The following is a 27,128-nucleotide window of genomic DNA, read 5'->3' as shown; positions in this document are numbered from 1 at the left end:
CAAAGATCTTCTCCTCCTGGTATTCATAACTTTGTGTAGTCTCCTCCCATACTGAATCAGGGCTGGTCCACGTGACCAAAGTGGAGGTGACAGGTGTGACCTCATAAAGCTAGGTCATGGTGACTTCTGCCTTATCTCTTGAATCTCTTGCTCTGAGGGAAGTCAACTACCATGCTGTGAGGACACTCAATCAGTCTTGTGGAGAGGCCTTTACAGAGAGGAGCCAAGCTCTCTGGCCAACAGCCGGCCAGTCATGAGTGAGCCATGTAACTGAGCCTCTGTGGAAGTTGATTCTCCAGCCCCAATCAAGCCTTCCATTGACTGTAGCTCCATTTGTTTGCAACTGCCAAGCCAGAACTGCCTTTCAAGCCGCTCCTGAATCCCTGACCAAAAGAAACTGTGAAAGACTATAAATGTATATTCTTGTATTAAACCACTGAGTTTTGGGGTAATTTGTTATACTGCAATAAAGAACTGATGCAATGTGATTTCAGAATTTCCCACACCCTGAATACCCTCCCTACATTATCACTGATGCCTGAGATAAACAGGAAAGACCTTTTCACACTGTGCATAGGGTTAACATGCTAATACCCCTTGAAAAGATAATACATTCCCTTAAATCCATGGTAAAACATGTGACAGATATAAGTTCTTTCTTTTGAAAACTCTTAGCAGGCTAATATATTGAGACATTAATTTCAGTCTTGTTCTTGCTGTTGTAAGAAACTAGAAAAAATAAAAAGGTAATTTCTCCCTCAGGGTCTACCATCTCAAGAACAGCTAGTCTTGAATTATAAGGTCTAGGCTCTTCTTACATCCCCTTATTCCCATGCCCAAACCCTCAAACACACACTGGTTAACAGCTTCTTGGTGTTTCAGGGACCACCCTAAAGAAGACAAGCCCCCACTCCCTTCATTTTGAGGATTAGGTAGCAGAGAAACTATGCTGGAATTGCTCCATAAGGGGAGGGGAAAGAGCTGATACTGGTTTAGGAAAAGGGCAAGTGCCAGACTTAAGGGATGAATGATTTCCCCCAGGCTGGGAAGGATTTTGGAGTTTCCAGGAATGGAAACTTGTCCCTGGCTTGTATGCAGTCGGGGTGTATGTGTGTGTGAGAGAGAGAGCGAGAGAGAGAGAGAGAGAGAGAGAGAGAGTTGCCTCACAGGGTGTCTGTGCTTGCACCAAAGATCCTCCCTTACCCCTACTCCTGCCCATCCAGCTTGTAGGCTGTGGAGCTGTACCCTTTCAGTGGTACCCCAAGAGTCGTGGAACAGTAGCATCAAGACTGAAAAAAAGGTCCTTCTCCAAATCTTTCCCCCAAATGTTGGAACTTCACAGACCTAGAGAGAGGGGAGGGAGGAACCTCGGAACGTGACTAATAAATTTCCCGCCAACATTGACAGCCGGGAGCTGAACCAGATTTCTCTAATTTGTAAAATTAGAAGACATGTGACGCATCTTGTCCCGGAGCCAGTTGCAGCGAATTCACTTCGGTTAGACCTACTTTTCCTGAGAGCGGTTTTGGTAGATAGAAGGGGGGGTGGTGGTGAAGGGGCTGGAAGAAGGTGGAAGAAGTAATTGGGGAACTAAGGGGCCAGAGCCCCACTCCCGACAGTTTTCCTCGCCAGGTCCCGACACTTTCCGAGAAGGAAGGAGCGGCGCGCTGCCGCTCGTCCGCCAGTCGGGCTCCGACACAAACACACGCACGTGCGCCCCGCCCCCGCCGCGCGCACGCGCCCCGAGGCTCCGCCGCGGCGACGGGCGCGCGCGCGGTGTTCGCTACCCCCACGCCGCTCCCAGCGCTCGGATCGCGGCGCCTCCCGCTCCCAGCACCGCTGCACGCCGGCCCAGGGGACCCGGAGACGGTGGCCGTGGTCTGGGGGCTCCGACGGCGCAGCGGTCGAGGCGGCGGCGCGGGGGGAGCGGAGCGGAGCCCGGCAAGTCCCCGGGAGGCGATGTTGCCGGGCGCGGGCCCCCGCGAAAGGCGGGCGCCGCGGCAGGCCGGCCGGTGAGGCGCCGCCAGGGGAGGCCGCGACGGAGCTCCCGGACCCGCCATGGGCTGAGACACGTCCTCGCCGAGCAGGTGCAGTGAGCAGAGGTCCCGCGGGGGGAGCCCCCCCCGACAGGCCCCGGGGGCCCTCAGCCCGTTTAGGGCTCGCCCTACCCAGCCTGTGCCCGGTCGACCTTCCTTCAGCTCCTCCCCAAAGGCCCTGCTGACCCTGCCTCCAGACCCGGGCCCTGCAACCCCTGTAACCCCAACAGTCCCTGACGCCCCGGCGATCCCCATCCTCCGCTGCTGTGACCCCAGCCCAGCAGGCCCTTGTGCCCACCTCCTCCTCGGTCCCAGTATTTTGAGCCCACCGCCTGCACAGTGCTTGGGAACTACCCAGCATCTCTTCCTTTCTCTTCTAGCCCAACGGGGATGGGGCCGCGGGGGTGGGGGGATAGGGGAAGGCAGGAGAGTCGGTCCTTCCCGCCAGAGGCCCCGGTGACCACAAACCCATCCTCTTTCTCTTAAGCCTGTAGTGAAAGTGACCCTTCCTTACCCCACCAGAACATGCCCGGGTGACTTCCTCCCAGATCTTCCTTGTGGCCTTCCTCGCCCTCCCCATTGACACTATGCAACCCCAGCGTGACCTGCAAGGCCTCTGGCTCCTGCTGCTGTCCTTGTTCCTGCTCCTCTTTGAGGAGGCCAGAGCTGGCCGTCCCTTGGTTAGCTGTCCTGCCGCCTGCCTGTGCGCCAGCAACATCCTCAGCTGCTCCAAGCAGCAGCTGCCCAACGTGCCCCATTCCTTGCCCAGCTACACGGCGCTCCTGGACCTCAGCCACAACAACCTGAGCCGCCTGCGGGCCGAGTGGACCCCCACGCGCCTGACCCACCTGCACTCCCTGCTGCTGAGCCACAACCAGCTGAACTTCATCTCCTCCGAGGCCTTTTCCCCAGTACCCAACCTGCGCTACCTGGACCTCTCCTCCAACCAGCTGCGTACGCTGGACGAGTTCCTGTTCAGTGAACTGCAGGCGCTGGAGGTGCTGCTGCTCTACAATAACCACATTATGGCAGTTGACCGCTGCGCCTTCGACGACGTGGTCCAGCTGCAGAAACTCTACTTGAGCCAGAACCAGATCTCCCGCTTCCCTCTGGAACTGGTCAAGGAAGGAGCCAAGCTACCCAAACTAACGCTCCTGGACCTCTCCTCCAACAAGCTAAAGAACTTACCATTGCCCGACCTGCAGAAGCTGCCCGCCTGGATCAAGAATGGGCTGTACCTGCACAACAACCCGCTGCACTGCGACTGTGAGCTCTACCAGCTCTTTTCCCACTGGCAGTACCGGCAGCTGAGCTCCGTGATGGACTTTCAGGAGGACCTGTACTGCATGAGCTCCAAGAAGCTGCACAATGTCTTCAGTCTGAGTTTCCTCAATTGCAGCGAGTACAAGGAACGTGCCTGGGAGGCCCACCTGGGTGACACCTTGACCATCAAGTGTGACACCAAGCAGCAGGGGATGACCAAGGTGTGGGTGACACCAAGCAATGAACGGGTGCTAGATGAGGTGGCCAACAGCACAGTGACGGTGTCCAAGGATGGCAGTCTTCATTTCCGGCGGGTGCAGGTCGAGGATGGGGGTGTGTATACCTGCTATGCCATGGGGGAGGCTTTCAATGAGACACTGTCTGTGGAGTTGAAAGTATACAATTTCACCTTGCACGGACACCATGACACCCTCAACACAGCCTATACCACCCTCGTGGGCTGTATCCTCAGTGTGGTCCTGGTCCTCATATACCTGTACCTCACCCCTTGCCGCTGCTGGTGCCGGGGTGTTGAGAAGCCTTCCAGCCATCAAGGAGACAGCCTCAGCTCTTCCATGCTTAGTACCACACCCAACCACGATCCTATGGCTGGTGGGGACAAGGATGATGGTTTTGACCGGCGGGTGGCCTTCCTGGAACCTGCTGGACCCGGGCAGGGTCAGAACGGCAAGCTCAAGCCAGGCAACACCCTGCCGGTGCCTGAGGCGACAGGCAAGGGCCAGCGGAGGATGTCAGATCCAGAATCGGTCAGCTCGGTCTTCTCTGATACGCCCATTGTGGTGTGAGCAGGATGGGTTGGTGGGGAGATTCTGCCCCAGGAGAGGTAATGCACCCCTGAAGGATATGAGGGGATGGAAGAGAGGGCTAGCTGCCCAAGGGAGTGGGTTCCCCCCGAACTCAAGGGAATTGGTCACGGGTACAACAACAGGCAAGACCCCAAGCAGGGTGTGGCTGCCATGATTTTCAAATATGGATATACTAATTCTCAGGCAAATGCTACACCCCTACCCAGAGCCCTGGCAGTTCTCAATGTGGTGGAAGAAGAGTGTATCTGAGCTGGTGGGAATGAGGAAGGGGTGGGAGGAAGAGCGGATTCCTTAAACTTTTTTGAGGTCATCCCTAGCTCCTTAAGAGAAAATTATTTGGGGAAAAAAATCATTTTTTCCTATCTCTGCCCACCCACACCTGTGATGTTGTGTGTGATGGCGGGAGCTTCCACAGCAGCCATGTTGGGGAAAAGCTATATTATCTTTGACCAGGAAGTCACACTTCACAGCTGGGGAAATTGGAAACCTTTGGAAAAATGAGTCAGGAAAAGGCTGAGACCTTAATCAGTAACACTCCCCAAAGCCGTTGTAAGACTTCCCACTAATGCCTTCCTCTTTCTGGATGAGCCCTGGGTGGATGGGTCTTTGCAGGAGCCTGGCCTGTTGCCTGTCAGATATGGCAACAACGTGAGACGTGATATCTGTGCCTTGTCCTGGGACCAGTGGTACAGAGGGGTACAGCATGAACCGAGGGGTCCATGTCACAGCATAGATGCTAGCACAGAACTTGGAGATGGGGGATAAACTCCAGATTGGCTAATTCCCTGGTTGGTGAAACCTTTGGTTAGCATTTGATTCCCAGCCCCTGTGTGTGGCACCAGTGTGGAGGGTGCTGAAAGCAGAGCTTCTATGGACGCCTGCCGCAGACGTGGGATGGGGGCCTCTTTGCACTAGGAGGAGGAGGGTAAATCAGCCTCTGTTATGTAGCATCCAGCTGGACCTACCTGATTTTCTGTGTATGCCATCTCTTCATTCAGTCTCCTGGTCAAGTTCAGGTGGGATTCTGAGTGTTCCCTAATATGCTGCTCTGCAAAGGAAGGAGTCCGGAAAGTCTGGCCCCAGCTGGGTTAGATTGGGCTCGGGGATGGAGGGGGCCGGGTATGTATCTCTTCTGTGTTGACAAAGCCGCTTTGCTCCTCTCTTAGAGATCTCAGCCCTGCTGCAAGGCCAAAGCATGGGATCTCATCATCCGAGGAGATGGAATTGAGTGGTCTCTGCCACAGAAGGATGGCAATTTGGAGTGTGGCTAAGTTTTGCCCTCTCCACAAGGTTCCAGGCAGTCTTGTAACAGACAGTGGCACTAAACTTTCAAAAGGAGACCCTCTCAGCCAGAGGTCTGTGCAGTTGTGGTTGTCAGGCCCGAGGAACTTAAGAACAGGCCCAACGTTCCATTCCATCCCAGTTGCAGGATACTTTGGGTATAGAGACGACCACTCCCTTTGACTCTACTGCAGGCCCTGGGAGTTGGTTGCTCTGAGCTTTGGCAAGGGGACGAGCAGGGCCAAGGTGAAAATGTTCCCTGACATTGGTCTTTTCAGTCTCTCCCCTCTCTCCCACCAAGTCTCCTTCCATCGGAAGTTCTCCAGATCTTCTAGTTTTCTGATCTCTCTTTAGGTTCCAAGAAGTGTCATTTACCTGCAGGTGAAAGCTGCTTGCTAGGAGGGCCTAACTCCCGCTGCCTATTAAGATTCGGGGAGGGGACTGGAACTCAACGTCTGCTTCTTGTCTGTTCCTGGGATGTCAAGACTGCTGTCCATCCTTTATTAGTAACCTAGTTTTGTCAAGAGAGGTGCAGCATTTCCCTCAAGTACTTGCATGCTCATAGGGATGCATGCTTATAGGTCTGCATGCACCCCAGCACCTTGACTTCCTTCAGGACAGTGAGTCTTCAGTCCCCACTAACGTCCACTTCCAGAGTCGTTTCCACCTATGTGCACAACTTCATGCACACAATTTTCTTGCCCTGTAGGAGAGACAGTGACCATGCCAGGCTCCACAAATACAAAGTTTTGTACTTTAGATTTCTGAACTGCCTGAAGCTTCACCCACATCTCCACAACACTGAATAACTTCTCAGCAAAGGCTGGAGTTAGGAGAACTACAGGTTGAAGATCTTGAGAGAAGGGGTGATGAGGAGCTAGCTGGCTCTTCAGACCCCTCAGAAACCTTCCTTGAATTAAAGATGATATATGTGAGAAATAAATGTAGAACTAGGTCAGTGACGGACCCAGAACACTGGCAGGGGACCAAGGAGCTGTAAGTTGCTCTTCCTGTGTTAACTGCCCTGGTAGGACAGGGGCAGGAGGAAAAAGTTGTCTGGTTATATTCCAGAGACTTCTGAAGATTCTGATACTGAAGCTATAGGAACCAGGACTCCCTCCTCAGACTTACCAGGGAATCGGGGAAAAATCTCACCTCCATACTGCAGCTTCCCCTCTAGGCACCATCTAGGGCTCTGAAAATCTTTAAAGTGAATGTCAAATGAAGTGGGTCTTCTGGGGCATTCTAGCTGAGTTCCTGAGGACTAGGTGGGCCATTTGCTTCATAAATCCTACCCAGTTTAGGGCATAATATCAATAAAAGGCCCTGAGGATCTAAGTCTCCCCACTGTATCCACTAGGTTGGCCAGTACCTACCAGTTTGAGAGACTGGTAGACGTGCCTGGCTGCCCCACCAAGGGACTGAACTGATGAGCCTCTTCCCATGGTTTCAGTTGATAGAACCCAAAGGTAGCTTTCTACCTGGGGGATTGGGTACTCAGCGTATGTAAGCTCACTAGAACCCTGTGTGGGAAACTGCCAGCTCTGGTTATAAGAAAAGGTCGAGCCATCACCCCACCCCCATAAACCAGACGTGTCTCCCAGGAAGCAGGTGTCCCTGGAGACAGAGTATGACAGGGCTCTAGAATCTGTCTGTGTGGTTATTTGTGATTTTTTTTTCTTTGCCTGTATTTATGAGGCTCCTAGGAAGGAGCCAGGAGCAGGTGTACCCCAGCTGGGGAGAGTAAAGCCGACTGATTCCAAGTTTTCCGTGTGTCCTTACCTTTGTACTTCCTTGTAGCCCTGCTGGCGGACCAAGCAGGCCTCCCCATGTCCAGGATCCTAGTCCTCCCACTTATGTACTCTCAGGCTGGCAAACGCTGGAGCCTCTGGGCTCTGAAAACTAGACAATGATCATTAAACCTGGCTTGAGTCTCTGTTCTGGCATAGTCTGTGACTGGTTTATTTATCTTTGCAGCCTGTGGCTGGGGTTCACTGTACCTCAGAAGGGTGTGACCTGTCTAGGGGGAGAAGAGTTAAATGCTGTTATAAGGGCATGGGTTGAATCCACATCTAGGCATTAAGATGGACCAAGGGTCAGCCAACCTTTTCTGTAAACAGCCAGACAGGAAACGTGTTCGGCTTTACAGCCCATATAGTCTCTGTTACAACTACTCAGCTGTACCGTTGTGGCAGGAAGGCAGCCACAAACAGCACACAAATGAATGACTGTGGCTCTGTTCCAGTAAAACTTTATTTATGGACATTAAAATGTGATTTCCATATCATTGTAACATGTATCTGAGGTTTTTTAACCATTTAAAAATGCACAAACTCTTACTAGCTCACAGACCATACAAAACCAGGCAGCAGGTTGGTTTTGGCCAGCAGACCATAGTTTGCCAACCCGGCAGATATTCTCAAAAGAAATGTCACTGAAGCTTTAGCAAGAGAGAGTTTAGAAATTCCATGACTTGGGGCTAGAGCCTGTAAATAAAGAAGGCCTTCTGGATCCCTGGGGAGGAGGGTTGCCTCCCTGAAGAGTTCTCTTAAAAGTCTGGATCAAGCCTACAAACTGTACCATGGAAAAATGCTTGGACTGGGTTAAAAGAAATGATGGAGAGCAGCTCGGTTTCACAGTATTTTGATTATTACCGGTATATGTTCATGTCGTGAATGGTAACCATCTTAGTTTGGCTTAAAGTATGTTAATCTAATAGGAAGGTTATTATTCATTGACAGTGTAATATGTCCTAGGCATTGCACAGAACACAGAAATGCGGTCCCCACTTTCTTGGTACAGAAGACAGCCTACCAGAAATTGGACTGGATTCTACTAAACTCTGAACATGCAGTTTCTTTGGCTACTCTCTTGGTACTTCTGGAAGGGGATTGTCATGGTAGATTCCACAAGGGAAGAGGAAATGGTATAAGGAAAAAAGAAATTAAAAGAATCAGAATTTGGGGAATTCCCTGGCGGTCCAGTGGTTAGGACTCCACGCTTCCACTACAGGGGGCACGGGTTCAATCCCTGCTTGAGGAACTAAGATCCCGCCGGTCACGCAGTGCAGCCAAAAAACAAAATAAAAAAATAAAAGAATCAGAATTTGAATAATTACCTAATTTCTTACATTGATAAAATCTTGACCAAAGGACAGTCCTCCTCTGTCTGGAAAGCTGTCTTTTTCTCTTCGAGGAACAAGTAAAGTGGTGAGGGATGGAGACACCTCACAGCCAACCACATCAGACCAATCAACCTTGGCAGTCAATGAAATGACAGATGTTGATGCCAGAGCACCCCCAGAGTCTACATTTATATAGTATTTTTTAATCTTTCCAAAGCAGTTTTTGCTATGGCTGAGTTTAGCCAAGAGGGTGAGCTGATAAAGAGAACAGATCTGGGGAAGACTACTGAGAGTTCTCCCCTGTATGTTGGCCTGTGCCAAGCCCTGTCTCTGTGCCTGAAAAGTTTTGATACTCCTTTCTCCATCATCCCAAGGAATCCGTGGCTGCACCTCTTCAACCCTCCCCTTCTCCCCCCTTCCCCAACCCCCCAGGGAGTTCCATAGTATCTGGCCAAGATGTGCAGTTTTGTCTGCCATGTCTTGCCGCTCTTCCCCTAGCTCCTCTTAGGTGGCACTGCAGGAGAATGGATGAGGTTAATACGATGGTTACCTTTTAGCACAGAAAATGGGAGTTCAGTGGATTGCCCAGCCTAGTCTCTCTTCCATCTGATCTCTCAAACTCCTTCCCTTTCTGCAGTTGTAGCTCTTGTACCCCTTACCTTGTCTCCCGGGCAACCACTGGTGAAGCTTCACTTTCCCCACCCACACTGCAGAAAAGGCTCAGGCCCATGCAGTAGTATGGTTAGCTCTTCTGGTCTGGCTACAGTGAGCCTATGCTGGATGCTTCCTCTCCCCAGGCTTGAGAGGAAAGCTAAAGCAGCTGCCACGTCAAGCCCTTTCATCGGGCTTATATACTGTTGTGTGGAAAACATGAAGTGTTTTCCTGCCCTGAGGCCTTCCAGTCAACATAGGCTTTGTCACAATCCCACAATCACAGAGGGCATGGAGAGAACCAACCTTTAGGACATGAGGCCCTGCAGGAACTTCTAGGTGCCCTATAGCACTGACATACATAAGGTGAGAGTCACTGACCCCAAAGTTGGGGGGTGTGTATGCATGTGCACGCCCATACAAACATGCACACAGGTTGGGGAGCACTGTAGCTGGATAGAACTTCGTGCTGCTTTTCCTTAACCTCGCACTGCTCCTTCACTTGGCCGTAGTTTGCTTTAGGTGTGGACCTAAGCAGAAAGGCCGAGCCCAGTCTTGGGCATCCTTAGAAAACACTGTGAGATAAGTGGGAATCTGCTTTAAAGAGAGGGGTGCTGGGGGCCCCTCATGTCTACTCAATGAGACAAAGTTGAATCCTCTGGTACCAGAGACTAGCCTGAAGTAGCTACTTAATCTGCTTTTAACAGAGGTTGAAAAAATCTGGGAAATTCTAATAGCAGGTAGATTAAAAACTGGAACTTATTCCCTGCACATTGGTAACTTAGTCAAGCCTTCTGGGTGGGTAGGGAGAAGGTGGTCTTACTGGAGGGAATGGAGGGAATCTGTCTGCTTTAAGCTTAGCCCAGTGCTGGAGACTGTCTACATCAAACCACCCTCCAGGGCAGTTCTGGGGCACTATCCTCCTGCCTTTCAGCTGTGTCTTCTCTGTGCCTATGCTTTGCTGAGGCCATGATCGCAATGCCTGACTAGTGATTCATTCTTGGATCCCAGGATAGGGAAAAATAAAATAAAATAAAAACCACCAAGATTAAAAACCAAATACTGAAGCCTCTGCGCTCCTGGGGTGCCTGCCTCTCTGTGCCCACTCCAGGCAGACTGCTGGCTGTTCTCAGACCAATGGAATGGAAAGTATCCTTCTCCTAATTTAAACATAACTGCTTTCATGGCACGTGTGTGTGTGTGTGTGTGTGTGCATGTGCGTGTGTGTTTTAATTCCAATAAAGTCCTTTGAGGAGGAAGGGGCTGTGATCCTACTCCAAGAGCTTGAAACAAGGAAGGAGAAACAAACCCGTGAACAAGCCAGGGGTTGTGTCTCACAGCTTCCCACCTCCACCCCGTGCCTGGGTGAGGGCCTGAGGCAGCCTCTGGCTATGGGGGAAACCAGAGGGTTGGGGTGGCAGTGTTGTGTCCACTGCTGTTGCTCCTCCCTTCCTGGATCGTCTGCTCTGCCTTTCCCTCAGAAGAGCAGAATTAGGTAGGAGAAATTTAGACAGACTTGTGACCAGGAGCTCCAGACTAAGACCAGCTCCAGGAACTTCAGGCTGGACCTGGGGCATAACTGACTCCCAGATTTGCAATCAGCCCCGTGACTTGAAAGCACTAGCTGGCAGCACTCAGGGCAAGCTTCACTAGAGTCATAGCCTTGGTGGCATTCCTGACCTTGCATCTAGGAGGAAATGTCTGTGTTCTCCAATGATGGCCAGCAACACAACCTTTCGGAGACTTGGGTCCTCTAAGCATCATTATCCATAACTGTTTATTGCCTCCCTAAAAGAAGCATAAAACCCAGAGCCAGGCTGGGTGAAAGAGAGATAAGGACAAGCACATACTACCACCTGTTTACATCTGTTTAATGCTTTGAACTTCCCAATGCCTGTTAACATGCATTCTGTCATCTAGCGCTCACAACATCCCTGTGAGATAGGTCAAGCAGTAAGTGATTTGCCTGTGGCCACACCAGTGTTAGGGGCTGGGTTAACCCAGACTGCAGGCTTCCTAGCTCCCAGGTCGATTCACTTTTCACTTCATGATATGTAGGCTCCTTATGCCAACCAGACGCAGGGGCAGCGGGAGCACTGAACCAGACGCCTCCCTGCTCCCTAAGCCTGCAGAGGCCCACCAGAAATGCTGAGGGAGTCAGGGGTGTCCCCTGGAGGCCAAGACAGGTCAACAGAAGGAAGGGCAGGAGTACTAGAGGTTCAAGGTCAACAGCCACCACTACCAGTGTCAGTGGAGCATGTACTACGTTCCCTACATCTTGACCTTTGTCAGGTGAAAAGGCCTTATTAGTTTACTCAGAGGATGCTCAGGGCCCGCTCCCAGAGGAAGGATAAGGCTTGGCTGGGAGGTGAGACTCCTGACCCCTCCTCTCTCTGCAGCCCAAGAAGAGGGGGAAGGTGAGGGCTGGCTGACTCAGCCTGCAAGTGCTTAGAGATCTGGAGCTGAAAGGCCCCAGCACTGTTCAGCTAATGATTATTATTAACTCTGAACGGGCCTTGGCATAGCAGCCAGCTGGCTCAGGGAGAATGCCTGGATCTCCCACAGTGAGGTTTTAAAAAGAAGACCCATAGCAGCCATGCCCAGGGTGGAAGGGTGGGGACGATGAGAAGGAAGGGACAGGCCAGTGTCAGGGAGTGGGGAGAGGTAGTCTGCCCTGTGAGAGGGTGCGGCCAGAGGAGGCACAGGCTGGCAAGAGATAGCAGCCTACCTTCGATGCAGCTGAAAAGCCAAGAAGGTGAGGCTGGGAGACTTCCCCAGACAGAGCTCCTGCCACTCAACACCACTCCCCAGCCAGGGGCAGGGCCGGGGGAAGTGTTGGGGTGGGAAAGTGGTGGCTATGGGAAAGATGGGGGCTTCGGGGTGGTATGTGAACCCAGAATGGTGATCCTATTACCATTTGGATTTAGATACAAAAAGCATCTATATTTCTAATGTCCTCAAGGCTGAGTTTGAATGTAATCATATTTGGAATCAGGACTTAGTGAGCTTGATATGCAAATTTGTGCAAATGACACAGAATTTTAAAAAAACTTGAACACCCTGGCTTTTTTTTAAAAAGGCAAAACAGGCTGGCTACTAGCAGCTTTCCCTGGTTAGGGGACAAGGGCAAAAGGGCGGCCATTTGCTTCTCCCCCAAGGCCTCTGCCTCACTCCTGAGGAGCCCAGATAATACCCCAGATGGGCAGATACAGGGAGGTGGGGGGATAGAGGGTGTAGGGAGGAGGAGACACACAAGCAGGAGGCATATGCAGCCAGCCGTCAGCCCCCGAGATCCCAGCTGGAGGAAGAGTGCCCTGGCACTGAGGTCTAATGGTTGTCCAGCTGCTGCCCCAGGATGTGAGCGCAGGTGGTGATGGAAGGAGAAAGGAGGGGAGCGGAGGGAAGTCCCCCTACAATCTGGCCAGCTGGGAAGAAGGGCTCCTCCTGGCGACCTCCTCCCTATACTGCAATCAGACTGGCTAAGCAGGAGGAGACCACCTGTGCTCCCCTCTCTGCCCTGTGCCTCTGCCCCCCGAGGCCTACCGGTCAGAGAAGTGACAGCTGGGACCCCTTCCTCCTGCAGAATATAAATGACTTCCCCCTTCCTCCCAGGGCTGGGAATAGACATCAGCTGGCACTGCCCACGCAAACTGCCGGCTGTCAGCCAGCCTGCCCGCTCACCAGCCCCCGCACCACCTGGGAGGAGGCAACACCTCAGGCAGGCTCGGGCTTTATGGTGTTGCCTGCTTGGCTCCCAGAGCAAGCTGGTGAACCCCACCCAGCCTTCCTACCCTGCTATAGACAGAGTAAGACTCCCAGCACTGACTGTGCTGGGCAAGGGGAGATGGACTCCCTGATCAAAGCGACCCTCGGTGAGAATCTCCTCCATGCAGCCCCAGTAACCATCTCTCCCAAGTTCAGGACACACTGAGGAGTTGGAGAGGGGAGAGAGGGCAATGAAAAAGACAGGAACAATCACCCTCTGCATAGCAGGGGTCCCCCTTGAGATGCTCAGGGTCTGGAGAGCTCCTAGGAGATGACACCTGACCCGGAAGCATCCTAGCGAGGTCCGCTCAGAGGACCCCTCTGCCCCTGCAGTTCTGACTCCTGTACTGTTGAATCATACCAACCTCCCTGCTTCTGAGCCACCCAGAGAGGAGGTCTTGAATCTTCTAAAGACCTGAGATATCCAAAATATTGCTATCTAGGAACACCTACCCCTGCTCCCGGGACCTAGAGCTCCAAGCCCTACACCACAGGCCTCCCAGAGTTCCCACTGAACTCTCTCTACCAGCCTTAACACCAATTTCCTGGCTCAGCCATTTTCAGTATTTGCCATGGTCTACGGAGGTCCCAGCTCCCCGACTGAGCCAGACGACAGTTAACCAATCTAGCATCCAGCCCTTATCACCGAGGGCAGTCTGGGGAACTACTGATACTTTCAGTTTGGAACAAGGAGGGGTCTCTGCAGGGAAGAGAGCCCAGCCCTCATTTGCCAGCTGGCACCAAATTCAGCCCCCTCCTGGGCCAAAGAGCTGGCAAGAGACGACACTTGAGGAAAGCTTAGCTGACGAGGAGAGAAGGGGAACCAGAGACACTTTGTTTTCTCTTAGATCAGAAGAGCCCTGCCCCATTTCCTTGACTCTTATTTTGTTCTAACAGCTTCGGAAGAGCTCCACGAAGCTATGTGCTAAGGCAAGGACCTGAGCCCTAAGAAGGACAAAACATGAGATGCTCAGGACTACTTTGCCACTGAGAATGGATGTCTCGCAGCCCTCAAGCCCAGATCCTGAAGTGAGCTGAAGGAAGTTCTTAGCTGGGCTAAGAAGCCCAGCCAAGAGCCAAGGCTTAGTTAAGCCAATGCCCTTTTGCTCCTCCAAAAGTTTTAAAGTGACTTTAGTGCCTTTACTGTCTTGATGTTCTGGAGACCCTCACCTGGGCCCCTTCTCTCCACAGTGCCTGACCCCTTGTCCCCTGGTGCAGGGGCCAAATCGGCACAGATTCCTGAAAGGCCACGAGAGCAGACCTGTCCCTCCAGAGGGGTAAGGAGACAGTGAATGTAAGAATTACACCCTGAGTCTGCTGAGTGGGTCAGCCCATGGTTCAGACCTGGGAGGGTGTTCTGTGACATCAACTTGACAGACACTGAATGTTAAGAGAGATTGTTTAGAAACAATCACTCATTACACAGATGAGGAAACTGAGGTCCTGAGACATGTGACTCGCATAAGGTCCCACAATAGAGTGTACAAGGACCATACCCCATAAACAAGACCCACTGGCTCTCTCCACTACACTGCTTTCTCAAAGTGACCCAAAGAGCCATAGCTGTCATTCATAAGTTGCAGGAATCCAACTTTTCACCAGGCATGCAAGCAAGAAATGACTGCCAGCACCACCACCACCACCATCACCACCCAACACTTCTGTCTCCCATCAATAGTGGAGGCTTCAGGATCAAGCTCCCCATCACCTTTCACTTGCGCCCCGTACATTTCCCCATTTTGGCCCACTGAGTCATCTGTCAGCAATGGCAGTTTGGGTTTCTGCAGCCCCTAGCCCAGCTAAGAAATACAAAAACCCTACCACTTCTGAAGTGGATCCCTGAAGGTCACCAAAGGAACCACTGAAGTCCAAGTCAAGTGTCCCATTTTGATTCACAGTCTGGAGGAATTCACATTTCCATTTTCTTCCTTGGCAAGTAGAAGCTGGAGATCTGGTGCATGATTACCAGGGCTGGATGGAGGGGCAGCGCCAGGCACAGGTACCAGGCTGCACCTTTGATCTGGGCCTGGAACCACACAGAGTGCATACCCAGGAGCACTGTGACCGTAGCCATTAGGTAGATCACCAGTCCACATGTCAGATGGTAGAGCTTGAGGCGAGCCACCCTTGAGACCCTGGCTGCCCGGGGACAGAGGAGGCAGAGCCCACACAGTGCCTGGACGCTAGTGGCCAGCAATGTCAGAGCCCCTACCCAGCTGTGCCAGGACACCAGGTGGGGCAGCTCACTGCGGGTCCTGCTGGAGATGATAAAGCCCAGGCCCAGGGCTGCGCAGAGGATGGCTAGGGTCTGCCCCGCCCAATGGAGTCGGATCCGGGCCTTTCGGGAGCAGAAGAAGAACACGGAGTGCTCAGGCGAGAAGAGTAGGATGGCCTCAGCCGTGCAGAGGCAGAACTGTGAACACAGGAGAGGGCCAGTGAGCCTCAGACCCAGCTTGGAGGCCTAAGAAAAAAGAGGTGCCCTCATACATCCAAACAAGGAGGACAGAGGGTGGGGGCTAAAGAACTCCTACCAGGACCACCTGCCACACAGGTCAGCATTTGTGGGCAGAACTGGGAATCCATGCTAGAGCGGAAGTCTCATCATTCAGGCTGACATCATGCCCCCACCTCCACCACAGACAATGACCCTCATTTCTGGACCAATGGGAACAGCAAATGTTAAACTTCCTCCTGAACTTTGGGGTGGGGAGCAACTGGATCACACCCCTCCCACTTCCTCCTTTCAGGCCCTACTGGAGAAAAAAATGGTATCTTCCATGTCCTCCCACCCCCTTAAATTACCACCTGACTACCTACAGCCCAGCCCTCCTGTTTCCTGATCTCACAGGTTGCAGGGAAAGATGGGGCCCTGGGCGTTTCCCCCCACCTCTCTGAGCCTCAGAAAGGCTAAGCCTTCTGAAGGCTGGATGCTTCCTTAGGGGCATATCCAAACAAATCACCTGCAGAAAGAAGCCCAAACTCACCGCCAAGGCCATGAATACAGGGTGCCAGGAGAAAAGACCTAAGAATCAAAGAGAACAGACTGACGGCTGGGCACCGTTGTTTCTACCCCTGTGGCTGGCTAGAGCCCAAGGAATCTGGTTGGAGGGGAAAGGTCAGAGTAGTGTCTCCAATCCTAATGGGTAATCAGGAACTCCGGGCAAAGTGGAGCAGCCAAAGGGCCTTAGGGTGAGCAACCAAGAGGGCAAACATACCACTTTGGCCTGGGTTCCCCATTCAGCACCTCGCAGCTACCAGCCCAGTCCTAGAACAGACCTTGGCATCCCTCCTTTACTTGTATCATCCACGAGGGGCTTTGCTTATGATGAACTAGTGAGTTCCGTTCACTTCAGTCGTCTCCTCTCCTCCCAGCACCCAAAGCCCCACCCCTCCAGGACCCACCCCCAGGGCCACGCCCCACCACGCCCTTACTACCCCTCCACAGTCCGCCCATCCACTGCTAGGGTTCCCCCCTCCACGCTCCCAAGCGCTGCCCCTCCAGCATCTCGGCTCCGCCCCCTTCCCCGCCCCACCTTGCACACTTACTGGTTCCTGGCCGGGACAGCACTGTCAGAAAGATGGTGAAGCCCAAAGCGACCAGGTGCGCCATGATCCCACTGCCTCTCCGCAGCCACCGGGTCAGTCTCGGCTCCCTCTGTGGAGCGGGAACCAGACCTACCTCCAGGGACTGCATGGCGGTGCCCGGCCGCCCCACACTTCCAGCTGCCAGGGCACGTCTTCCGGGTTTGCGATCGCGGAGGCGGCCTCGGCTGCGGGAGAGGCTCCTCCCCGGGACGCCGCCGGCAATGCGGCGGCTCGTCCACAGCGCCCTCTGGGGGCTGGGGGAAAGCGCATCCGTCCTGGAGAGCCCCGAGGGCGACGGCGGAAGGCGACTGGACAGCTCCGGGCCCACCGTGTGTCTTCTGCCCAACTCATGTGTATCTTTATGTCTACCCGGGCTGACGGGGCTTATGTCTCAAATAGCCTGTGGAAACTACGTTTACGACAACTGATTTCACCCGAATCACAGATTTGGTATACTGAACCAAGAGTGTGAAACCAGTGTTTTGAACAGTTTTCCAGAAATACTGGATTTCCCTGGTTGCCCACTCTCTCCTGCCACCTCTTCTTCTGTCTTGTTAAGGGAATAAGATTCTTCCCTGCCTAAAAGCAAGGAGACTGAAAGGAGAGGAGAAGGCTAAAAACTAGTGCCCTGTGCCTGGTGAATTCAGGTTTGAGGAGCAAAGGAGGGACATGCAACAGTCGTATCCCCTGTCTGCACAGTTGCTGTTGTCCCCAGTGAGACAAACGGAAAAACTAGGGCACTCCCAGCCCTTGCCGCCTCCACACCATCTGCTCAGCCCTGGGAAGCCAGGCGAACCTGAGGGGCTAGGGCCTCCCACACAGCTGCTGCCTCCCACACCAAGGGAAGTTCTGTGAGGATACCTTTTCCCTTCCTGACTCCAAAAAAAGGTGTGGTTCAGCTTAAGGAGGCCTACCTGGGAGAGGCTGTACCCCTTCCTGAAGGGTAAACCCACAGGCCATGGAGAAAGAGACCAAAACCAGCCATCCCACAGAAATCAGGGACATCCTGAGTGCAATTACCAACTCAAGCTCCAGTGGTTGAGAAAATAAGGCTACTAGTAAGAGGCAGGAAGGGCAGAAGGGCTGAAGAAACTGAGGCAGTAATTCAGACAGGACGGAGGAGCAGGATTGCTGGAAGACCAGAAAAGGGCCACAGGCAGACATCCACAGACCTTCAAGGCCAAGATCCAAGAGCAGAGCCAGAGGTGTGGCTCCCCTCCCCGATCCAGTTTCCTTTCCCAATGGGACTGTAGTCCCCTTGCTCGCTCCGAGCCACATGCCTCCTCATCCTAAGACTCCCCCAGTGATACAACCCCCAGCCATTTCCACAGACTAAAAGGACAAAAATATACGAGTGTAAGAGATTTTTTTTGCAGGCAAGTGATGGGAGCTGGAGTCTGACTGCCTATCATCTCAGCCTCCTGGGGAGCAACTGGGGACAGTAAGGACACTCATTTTGTTACATTTCTTTCCTTCCTTTTCTACGTTTCTTAGCAGCAACAGAACAGGGAGACAGTCTTGAGGTATTTTAAAGAGTATTTTTTTCTTAAAAAAAATAATATAAAGTTATAAAAAGCGGCAGCAGCCTGGGGCCCGGATCTGGAGGGGAGGAGGTGCTGGCGGCTCCATCGCAGTGGGCAGGCACTTTCTTGTTAATGGGCTTTTGACTGTAGGAAGACAAGAGGCAAGAGACAGGGTCGGGCTGGGGGTCTAACTGTCCTCCTATCCAGCAAACTATGTGGGCCAGAAAAGCTAAGGCTTGATTTCCTCCTGCTGGTCTTGTGAGTAAAGCTGGGCAAGGGGGAGGATGAATGCCAGCCCAGCAGAGGCAGCCTGGAGATCACCCATGCACACGTGTGACAAAAACACACTCAGGCCCCATGCAGCTGTCAGACTTACTACTCTCATATGGGCACCAAAGGTGTTGGTATGCATCTGGCCAGTGCCTAAACCAGGAGGGCATCTCCCCTTCCCACCTCCAATACGTTCCTCCTGGCTGAGGTCATATGGATAGCTCATAGCATGCTACTCCAGGGCTCCCATCAGAAAAGGCAAATAAACCTGGCTGCTGGCTTTACCAGAAACCCCGGAGAGCTTGCCTGGTACCTGAAAACCTGGCAGTGGGTATATGTATAAGGTGGGCAGACATGCATATGGGGACTTTGGGTTATGTCCCTGCCCTTTCATGCCCTGATGCCCAGAGGCAAAACCAATGAACCAGACCAGTCCACCCACCCTGGGCCCAGCGTGTTAGGCCACAGCTCAGGGACCCAAGCTCAACCCTACTGCCCAAACCTTTCTTATCAGAGCTCATGGAGTCCAGCTTCCTCTCCTTCAGGGAACAGAGGTAGCTCCAAGTCCTGGAGTGAGGGCCACAGCCAATTCAGAAAGTGGCCCTTTGATTAAAGCAAGCAGGGGAAGGAGGAGAGGCAGAGGCAACGTCTCCTTAGCCCAAAGGAGAGGGCTGGGGATAGGGGAAGGCCCACCAAGCAAAAGCTGGGGTCACCTCTCCCTAGAGAAGATGGCCCAGGAACTCTCTCTCAACTTCCCCAGTCTTCCCTTCCCTGCACAGACATTTACTTAAGCACCTCTTTTTGTCAGGTGCCTGTGCACTCCAACCTCATCCATCCTGACCCTTCCCCGCCCCTGCTCTTCAGGGAGCTGGGCTGGTACCTTCAGTGTAGAACACTTCTCCTCAAAGGCCAGGGCTGGACCCGGCTTCTTGCGGCGCACAGAGCAGGCCGCGTCGGCAGGGGCACCAGCCTGGCAGTGCTTGGCCTTCACTGGCCGGCAGTAAGTGGCCAGGTTTTTCCGCTTCTTGGCTACCTCCTCCTCAGAGAGGCAGTTGGTCGGCAGGGCCTTGGCCGGGTGTCCAGCCGCTCCCTGGTTGTCCAGCTGAGACGCCTTAACTGGCGTGGGGGGCTGATGAGGGGAACCCCGACAGTCCAGGGGCCCTGCCCGCTTCACTCTTGGCTCCACCGTCCCATTAAGCCCCATGCCCAGGGCTGTTTTAGTCTTGGCCGAGAGGCCCCGGCAGCCAGAGGGTTTGCCTTTTCCAGTGGGCTCCAGGACGCAGGTCCGTTTGAAAGTGGTGGGCCCAGGGGATAACTTTCGCTTTCGAGAAGGAGCCTCCACCTCAAGCCCGTCCTTGCCTTTGGATGACTTGCTGGCCTTGGAAGGTGGGAGCTTGCTGAAGGATGGGGAAGGTGTGTTGGCAGGCAGTGGTGAGGTGATAGCCTGGCTCCCGCCCATGCACTCCGCCTGGCTGCAGGCGGCTGCCACGCTGGGGGAGCCTGCAGGGTAGCCGGGGCCAAGGCTGTCCTTGGTGGGGGGCGTGGAGGCTGGGCAGGCGGGTCTGGGGGGTGGGCCTGGAAGGCGGGGGCAGCTGCCCATAGAGGATGGGCTCAGGGGAGCAGATGGTGGGGAGCTGACAAGGTGGGATGGAGGCTCAGCCGCCGGGGGGATCTTCCTGCAGCAAGAAGAGAGCCCCACTGTGATGCCAAGCAAGCAAGAGGGCCTCCCCACCAACATACAAGTCTTTCCACCCACGTAGAAATGGCCCACAGAGCCCTGGCAGTGCTGCCCTCTGCTGGGAAACGCTGGAACTGAGGGATAGGAAGAAGGCACAGGGAAAGGCAGGAATGAACTAATATACAGACCCTTTAAAAACCTCACTTTAAATCTCAGGTTGGACATCCCCTATCCCTACTTACCCAAAAGGTACTGGAAGTGATTGGTGAGAGTTAAGATTCACTCCCAGGTGACCCATTCAGGTCCTGCCTTAGCCCAGCTCCAGGCTGCCAAGTTTCCCCACCTCCTTTTCATCCTACCTGGGGTCTTCCTGGCAAACAGCCAAGCCACATCTACAGGTATGTATGACGAATTAGGGGCTCTGAAGCCCGTGTATGCCTGGGGCCTGGGAAGGGAGGTTCTGGGGTCAGGAGACTCACTTCCACATGTGTGAGCTGAGGTGCCGTTCCAGCATAGAGCTGAGTGCCGAGCAGAACCGGTCCAGCCGGCGGCTAAACACGTAGCATCCTGGACTCACCAGCCGGCTCCCAAAGGTGCAGAACTGAAGGCAGAAGGAAGGCACATGGTTAACGGGGCCTGAAATACAGGGAGGGCACCTGCACATAGGATCTGACCTCCTCCCCACATTGTGAGCCAGGAGGACTGGCCCCCCACCCCCAGGTCCCTGCCCCAGGTCCTTACCGCCTGCGGCCGAGGGGGCCGGGTTGCATAATGGCAGTCAGTGGGGAGGTGGAGGTCATCAGATGTCCCCTCCTCCTCACTCTCCTCGCTGGAGGCCTGGGCACCACCCCGGGGCAGGGGGAAGGGGAACAGGCCTGGGTCCCCATCACCACCACAGGGGCCTTCATCATCCAACTCACTCTCAGAGGAGGCCCGGGACCTGGAAGGGCCAAAGGGGATGTGAGGGCGATGTGATGAGAGTGGGTCACGGTAGGGGTGTCCCTGAACCTGCCAAGCTCAAAAAGTCGGGGCAGATACCCTGCTGGGCGATCAGACAAAGAGGAAGGAGGACAGGAAGGGAGGGAACAACAGAGCTCACAGAGTAAGAGCCAGAAAGATCAGGGGCCACAGCTCCCAAGGGGTTTTCTCCCCAGCCCCTTCACTTCCCAGGCCCTGCCTCCTCAGGGGGAAAATCTGCTCCACATTCGCCTCCTCCAGAAAATCTGAGTATAACCACACCCAGCTCTGGTCAGCCCAGTCAATTTTCTCAACCCCCTTCTTGTATCACATATTCCTGTGAACCTATCTGTGAGCTGAGCCTATGTTTCGTGTCTGCCCCTCATGTTACAGGCAGAGATGCGTGTGTGTCTCCTTCCGCAAGGCAGGCTCTCCCCGGGTTCCAGCGCAGCCTCCGCACACGAAGGGGCCAGTGAATAAATACACAGTAGGACTGCCTCACCCAGGACCCTGACCCTTTCGGCTCCCCAATTACGACTTTTGGCCTGTTGGAAGCAGCTGGGAAAATGTTTTTTTCCTGGGTGTTGGAACACTACAGAGAGCCTGGGGTACTGCGGTATTCCTGGTTAGGAACAGGGAGTCGCCCACCTCCACACCACCGCCAGGGGCCCCTCCCCACACACTCAGGGTGGAGTGAGCAGCATCTTCCAGGGCACTCCCTGGGCCTGTCTCCAGGGGTTCCTGATGGCCTGGGGCCAAGCGTCCCCAAGTAAGATGGGTGCTGGATCCTGGACGTACCTGGGCAGTGCACAGTATGGGTAGGTCTGCTTGGCACGAGCAGAGAAGGTGCTGCTGGGAGCAGCCACTGCTGCCACAACCTGGACTGAGGAGGGGGGCTCCTGGGAGGGGCGCTCAAGAGCTGCCTCCTTGCGCCCTGGGCTCTTCTCCTTGGGAGACTCCCCTTTGCGGGAGTTGGCCTTCAGCTCTGCCACCAGCACGTCAAAGTCCTTGGCTCGGCCCTGGACTTCCCTGCGCTGGTGCACGGAGTGGATCTAGAACACAGCAGGGGGAAGGGTGGGGAGGGGCTGAGCAGAGGTAAGGGGTGGTGGTGTGCTCTGGCCTGGGCAAGTGAAGAGACTGGGTGTGTGAGTGTGGGTGTGTTTGTGTGTCCTTGTTTCACTTCCTGACAGGGCCAGAACCCTCCTCTGGAGTGGGGGATCTGGAAGCCACCCCCTGCCCGCTCTCCCCACCTTGGGCCCAGTGGGGGCAGCCTCCCCTCCCCTTGCCTGGTCTAGGCTTAACCCCCATCCCTTCAGCTGGATCTTGGATGAGATCTCACTCGCTCTCCCTTCCCAGGGCCCGTGTCTGTGCTGTCCTCCCTCACTATGCAGAGGGACTGGGGGTTACCTTGCAGGTCAGCAGGCGGGTACAGATCTTTTTGGTCTCTGGATTTATTACCCCACACTGCCTGTTGAGGTCGCACTCCTTCCCTGTGGGGAAAGCGGTTCCCATGAACCCCAAGGCCATTTCTGGGAGGGTCTGGCGTCTTCAGGCCAAAGGCCTGGGAGAGCTGGGCCTAAGGCAGGAGAGCCTCTGGCCCTTGAGTCTGGGGCTGCAGCCTTCCAGAGATACTCCTCTGGGCATCAGCAGCTCTCTGCTGGGTGTAAGAACCATCCCGTCCCCATGCCAGCCCAGGCACTCCTTTGGGGGGCCCCAAGTCTCAAACAGCGCAACATGTACCAGGAAACAAAAGCAGCTACAGGCATCTGGGATGCCAGGGAAACCAGCTATGGGAGGCTTCTGGTGCCCTGGATCTAGACGAGAAAAGAGATAAAGTTCAACAGCCCAAGGTGAGGAAAAATACCTTCACCTGCTTGGGCACAGGCTCCCATGGCCTTAATCAGGAGACCTGGGCTGAAGAAAATCTTCCAAGAGAGCAAGCAGGTCAAGTGAGTGTCCACATCAAGGGATGACCAGGAGCTCCTGTACCCTGGCACCCTGTGATGGCCAAGCCCACCCTTTCCTGACCCCCTCTCCATCAGGCCCAAGGACAAAGCAGTCCAAAGGAGTCCCCACTCTACCTTCCTGACCCCAAGACCACGACTACTCACGAGCCATCTTCCGGTGGGTTTTAGGGGGCAGCCTGGCCCCACCAGGCTCCTTTTCAGACGGGCTGCCTTCAGCCCGGTGACTAGGGCCCTCGCTGGGGGTTATCTCGATGCTCCCTCTGCCAGGAAGTTCTTTAGAAGGGGATGCCATGGGGTTTCTTCCAGGGGAGTCCTTGCTGAGGCCAGCCGGCTGGCTGAGGAAAGCAGAGGGTGGAGCCACCCTGATTCCGTGTCCATCGGGCTTCGGGAGACTGGACATCTTTTCCAGATTCACCACAGGCACGAAAAGGCTACACATGGAGAGAGGGTGCAGGCTGGGAGGTAGGGAGGCTGGGCCTGGGCCTCAGACTCTAGCCCAGAGCCATCTCCTTTCCCAGCCCTGGAACTTGGGTGGGCTCCTGCAGGAGTGCAGAACATGGGAAATGGGGGCCCCATATTCCCCGGAGCAAGTAGAAGGGAGCTGCAGAGAGAGATGGCCGCCTCCCGCAGTGAGCAGTGCCCATCGCCCCACGGCTGCCTCCATGTGTGCCAACCCCTCCCTGGGCTAGGGTCAGGGCTTGTCTCAGGGAGTCTCCAGCCTTTCCTTACCAGAGGTTGTCCTTCTGGGTCTTCTCAGGAGGCTGGTGGCCACGGCTCCGGGACCCCTGGCCCTTCTCCCTGGAGGAGGTTTTGGTGGAACCTGGGGCCCTACAAGCTGGGCCCTGACCGTTCACTACATGGCATTTCTGAGAGCTGGCAGGGGCTGGAGGTGGAGGTGGGGCCCGGGCGTAAAGCTTGCTGAGCGGCCCATGTCTTCTTTCTGTCACCAGGAGGTGGAGAGAGCAATCGAGGTGAGTGGCATCAACTGTCTCCTTCCCCAACCTCCTAACCCTGCTCACAGACTCACGATAGAGAATCTGGAGTTTCCAAAGCTTAGATTTTAAGTTTGCCATTTGAATTTGAGTCTTCAAGACTCAAAATTCTAGGAATCAGCTTCCTGAACCTCTTAGCTCTTCCCAGATGCTAAAAGGGTACTTAAACAATAACCCCAACCAACCACAATCTGTGAAGCTCCCTGCCCCCACCTTCTATTCCCAGAGCCTCCCTCCATTACCCACATGACCTCCCAATCGGCCCTGTCCTCAGAGTTCCATGTTCCACCTTCCCCTGTCCCCTCTATCTCCTCCCTAGGGCTCCCCTCACCGCAGTGCTTCTGGAAAGCTTGAGGCTTCACCACTTGGCTGCAATGGTTACATACAACCAAATAGAAGTCGTCATGGGCAGGGCAGTGCCCGAAGATGGACATGTCTGCAATGACAGAAGCCCTTATCACTGGGGCTGAGGACATCAGCTTTTCCCTGTAAGATCAGAGAACACTCCCACCCACCACTCAGATGACACTTCCCCTCCCAGCTGATATGACAAGCTTTATATTGGATGCTTCCAGCTTCCAGAGTTCAATCTAACCAGTCCCTAAGAACGCAGGCTTTCAGGTGAGTGGGCACCAAACACCAATGATTAGGATCTCCCTCAATAAGTCACAGGAGCCAGGGGAACAGGCTGACTCAGACCTATCAAAGTGAGAATCCCCAGACCTGCTGCTTCAGGCAGCCGCCTCCTGGGTTGTGGTGGAAGAAGGGAAGGTGGTCCTGTCTGCCCTGGGCCCCAGCCCCAGTATGTGTCAACCCGCACCTTCTTTAATGAGGGTCATGGCATCCAACTTCTTCAGGTTTTTGTTACTCTCCTCCAACTCAGCCCCTGGAGGAGAAACACAGCTCAGAAGGACCACCCCCATCCCAGAAGCCCCATCTCCCATCCGACCAGGTCCTGGGACCAAGAAGGAGGAAGCCCTCACTCCTTGACAAGCACCTGGTGCTCAGGACTACTTGGAGAACCTTTCAGTGGATCTTTCTCAAGTGCCCATTCTTCCTTCACCTGCTACCTCTGGAATGAGCTGACCCCATTAGGAGGGATCCAGCCACCTTTCTTATGGATCCTTCATTCCAAGGTACAGTTCAGGATTCCACTGCTGACTAGTTGGGTGACTATGGGTAATTATCTCTTTTCTGGGCCTGCTTCCCCATTTAAACGGGAAACAGTCCTTAACATATCTTACTACAGATCCCCGAGTCCCTTCTTGAGATTTCTCAGACAGGTCCTTTCTGCTTTTCTGTGGCATCCCAAACAGATACTCTCCTAGGTCCCCATCCCCGATTTTGTTCCACCTGGGTTGCCATGGCATTGTCAAAGTTACACCCAGCTTCTCAGGTCCTGCACTGATAGGATGGCCACAGAGCAGAGAAACTGCTGTCTTATGGCCCTTCAGCATCTTCAAAGTCCCCTTGATCAGCTATGCAAGCCCTTTTCCTCTTAAGAGGGGGTTTGGGCAAGGGTTGCCCTTGTACCTCAGTTTCTGGGTTGATGACAAAAACGTTTTAGCTGTGCAAAGCAGCTCTTTCCCCATCCCCCTACCTTACTCCTCTCCCCTCCCTCCTCTACGCCCCCTCCCTGTCCCTTGGAAAAAAAATCAATTCTGAGTCACCAAACCCGTCTGATTCCATTTCCGGTTCTCAATGCACCCAGACCCTGACAATGGCCCCATCCTTGCCCACCCAGCATGGGGCAGTTCTGGGGTGGCCTGAGGCTCCCACTTAGGTCTGCTTCTGACACCTACTAACAGACGTGCCCCTTTCTAGAATGAGAAGAATACTGACAGTCTTATATAATCTCCAGATATGAGGGGTGGTGGGTTAGGCATGCAAGAAACAAGGGGCAGCTCCCACTCTTAAGTCCATTAAAATGCTGTGATGGACAGAACTGAGCTGGGAGTTGGACGTCTCAGAGGAGAACAAGTGTCATCAGAGACCGCTCCATGTGGTCTCCTCCTCCACCTCTTCTCACTTGCAAACTTCTTCAGGGGCGTGATGCCTGCTGTCACCCCAAAGGCCACGAGGCCAGATGCCCCCTGGGGCCCAGGAGACAAAGATCAGGAGAAGGGGCTGTCAGCCCGCTCACCAAAAGCACTCAGGGGCCTAGAGAAGGTGGGGGTCAGGGGAGAGAGCCCGGGAGGCAGGGCAAGAGGCCCGGGAAAGGACGGAGGGTTGGAGGCATGTATGGATGGACGGAGGAGGGAGGAAGGGAGGATGGATGGATGGATGGACCGACGAACTAATGCGGAGGAGGCGGGGATCTAGTGGCACTGCAGCCGACAGGCAAACGCCGAAAAGGAGCAAAAGGTGTGGGGCAGAAGGCGAAGGAACAAGGGGGGTTGGGAGGGGGGCACAGAAGTGGGGTGCGTGGGAAACACGTGGAGAGGACTGTTGCGGATGGGGAAAGCTCGAGGCAGGTGCAGGAGGGGCGGAAGCTGGAGGACAGCAGGCAAGAAGAAACATACAAGCAAGCAGATGTGGGGGCAGGTATTGGGCAACGGCAGAGGCAGAGGTGGGCAGGGTGGGCTGCTGGAGAAGAGCCGGCGCTAGGACCCGGAGGCGCGAAGGTGGCGGAGCGGGCGGGCACTAGGACCCGGCGGGTCCTTTGTTTGGGGGGCCGGGGAGCCGGACGGCGGCTCCCGTCGGCAGCTCCCCTCTGTTGGCGGGGGCCCGGAGGGGGGGGAGGGGAGACAGTGATGGGGTCTTCAGACTCTAGGGGTGCTTCACTCACCGTCGGCCGCGGGCAGCTCGGCCCGCTCCACCCACGAGCTCCAGCTCTGTCCCGCGAAGTCATCGAGACTCGGCACCCGCCGCTCCAGAGCGGCCATTGCTGCCGCCGCGCGTTCACGCACCGCCATCACCGCCGCGGACGCGCGCCCGCCCCGGCGCCGCCGCCGCGCGGCCCCCTCCCCCCATCCTTGCCGCGGGCACGCCTCCCCTCTCCCTCCCACCTTTCCAGCTCACTCTTTGCGCAAGCGCAGCACTGGTTGCGTTCCCCTCACTCTCCGTGCCGCATAGCCTTCTGGGAAACGTAGGCTTAGAGGTGGGGAGGTTGCCTACTGAGCTTGACGCGAGAGCCCATCCAAAATGCACAATTGCGGGGGAAAAAGAGACCAAAGCCCCAGGACCTCTGCTCCTAACCGTTGTGAACA

General features: G+C 54.6%; 2 protein-coding genes across 9 annotated transcripts; one reads left to right on the top strand and one right to left on the bottom strand.

Moving 5' to 3' along the window:
• Positions 1-1,808: 1,808 nt before the first annotated feature.
• On the top strand, positions 1,809-13,920 carry AMIGO1 (adhesion molecule with Ig like domain 1). 2 transcript variants are annotated; one of them, XM_007169463.3, is made up of 3 exons: positions 1,809-2,087; positions 2,559-4,143; positions 13,845-13,920. In XM_007169463.3, exon 2 carries the CDS (start codon positions 2,624-2,626, stop codon positions 4,103-4,105), a length of 1,482 nt encoding a protein of 493 aa, XP_007169525.1. In that variant the 5' UTR covers positions 1,809-2,087; positions 2,559-2,623; the 3' UTR covers positions 4,106-4,143; positions 13,845-13,920. The 2 variants fall into 2 exon arrangements, with proteins under 2 accessions (XP_007169525.1, XP_057405529.1); XM_057549546.1 differs by lacking the exon at positions 13,845-13,920 and having other exon boundaries at positions 2,559-7,347.
• LOC103009365 (ataxin-7-like protein 2) lies at positions 7,640-26,876 on the bottom strand. 7 transcript variants are annotated; one of them, XM_057549495.1, is made up of 13 exons: positions 26,708-26,876; positions 24,740-24,805; positions 24,251-24,355; positions 23,657-23,867; positions 23,072-23,358; positions 22,368-22,450; positions 21,759-22,012; positions 20,745-20,943; positions 20,483-20,604; positions 19,206-20,001; positions 16,494-16,602; positions 15,908-15,969; positions 7,640-15,360 (listed from the first exon to the last, which is right to left on the bottom strand). In XM_057549495.1, exons 1-13 carry the CDS (start codon positions 26,832-26,834, stop codon positions 14,857-14,859), a joined length of 2,925 nt encoding a protein of 974 aa, XP_057405478.1. In that variant the 5' UTR covers positions 26,835-26,876; the 3' UTR covers positions 7,640-14,856. The 7 variants fall into 7 exon arrangements, with proteins under 7 accessions (XP_057405478.1, XP_057405481.1, XP_057405485.1 ...); XM_057549498.1 differs by having other exon boundaries at positions 15,932-15,969; XM_057549502.1 differs by lacking the exon at positions 24,251-24,355.
• Positions 26,877-27,128: the final 252 nt, after the last annotated feature.

This window comes from Balaenoptera acutorostrata, chromosome 1 (genome assembly GCF_949987535.1).
Source record: "Balaenoptera acutorostrata chromosome 1, mBalAcu1.1, whole genome shotgun sequence".
NCBI lineage: Eukaryota > Metazoa > Chordata > Mammalia > Artiodactyla > Balaenopteridae > Balaenoptera > Balaenoptera acutorostrata.
The sequence above is the reverse complement of the archived record's forward strand: the minus strand, read 5'-3'. Positions and strand labels throughout refer to the sequence as shown.

Excerpts from the sequence above, each read along its gene's own strand:
- AMIGO1 (XM_007169463.3), top strand. The coding sequence starts at position 2,624 with ATGCAACCCCAGCGTGACCTGCAAGGCCTCTGGCTCCTGCTGCTGTCC.
- LOC103009365 (XM_057549495.1), bottom strand. The coding sequence starts at position 26,834 with ATGGCGGTGCGTGAACGCGCGGCGGCAGCAATGGCCGCTCTGGAGCGG. Across the intron at positions 24,806-26,707 it reads CGAGCTGCCCGCGGCCGACG|GGGCTGAGTTGGAGGAGAGT; the intron begins GTGAGTGAAGCA and ends TTTCTCCTCCAG. Across the intron at positions 20,605-20,744 it reads GGCCCCCTCGGCCGCAGGCG|TTCTGCACCTTTGGGAGCCG; the intron begins GTAAGGACCTGG and ends TTCTGCCTTCAG.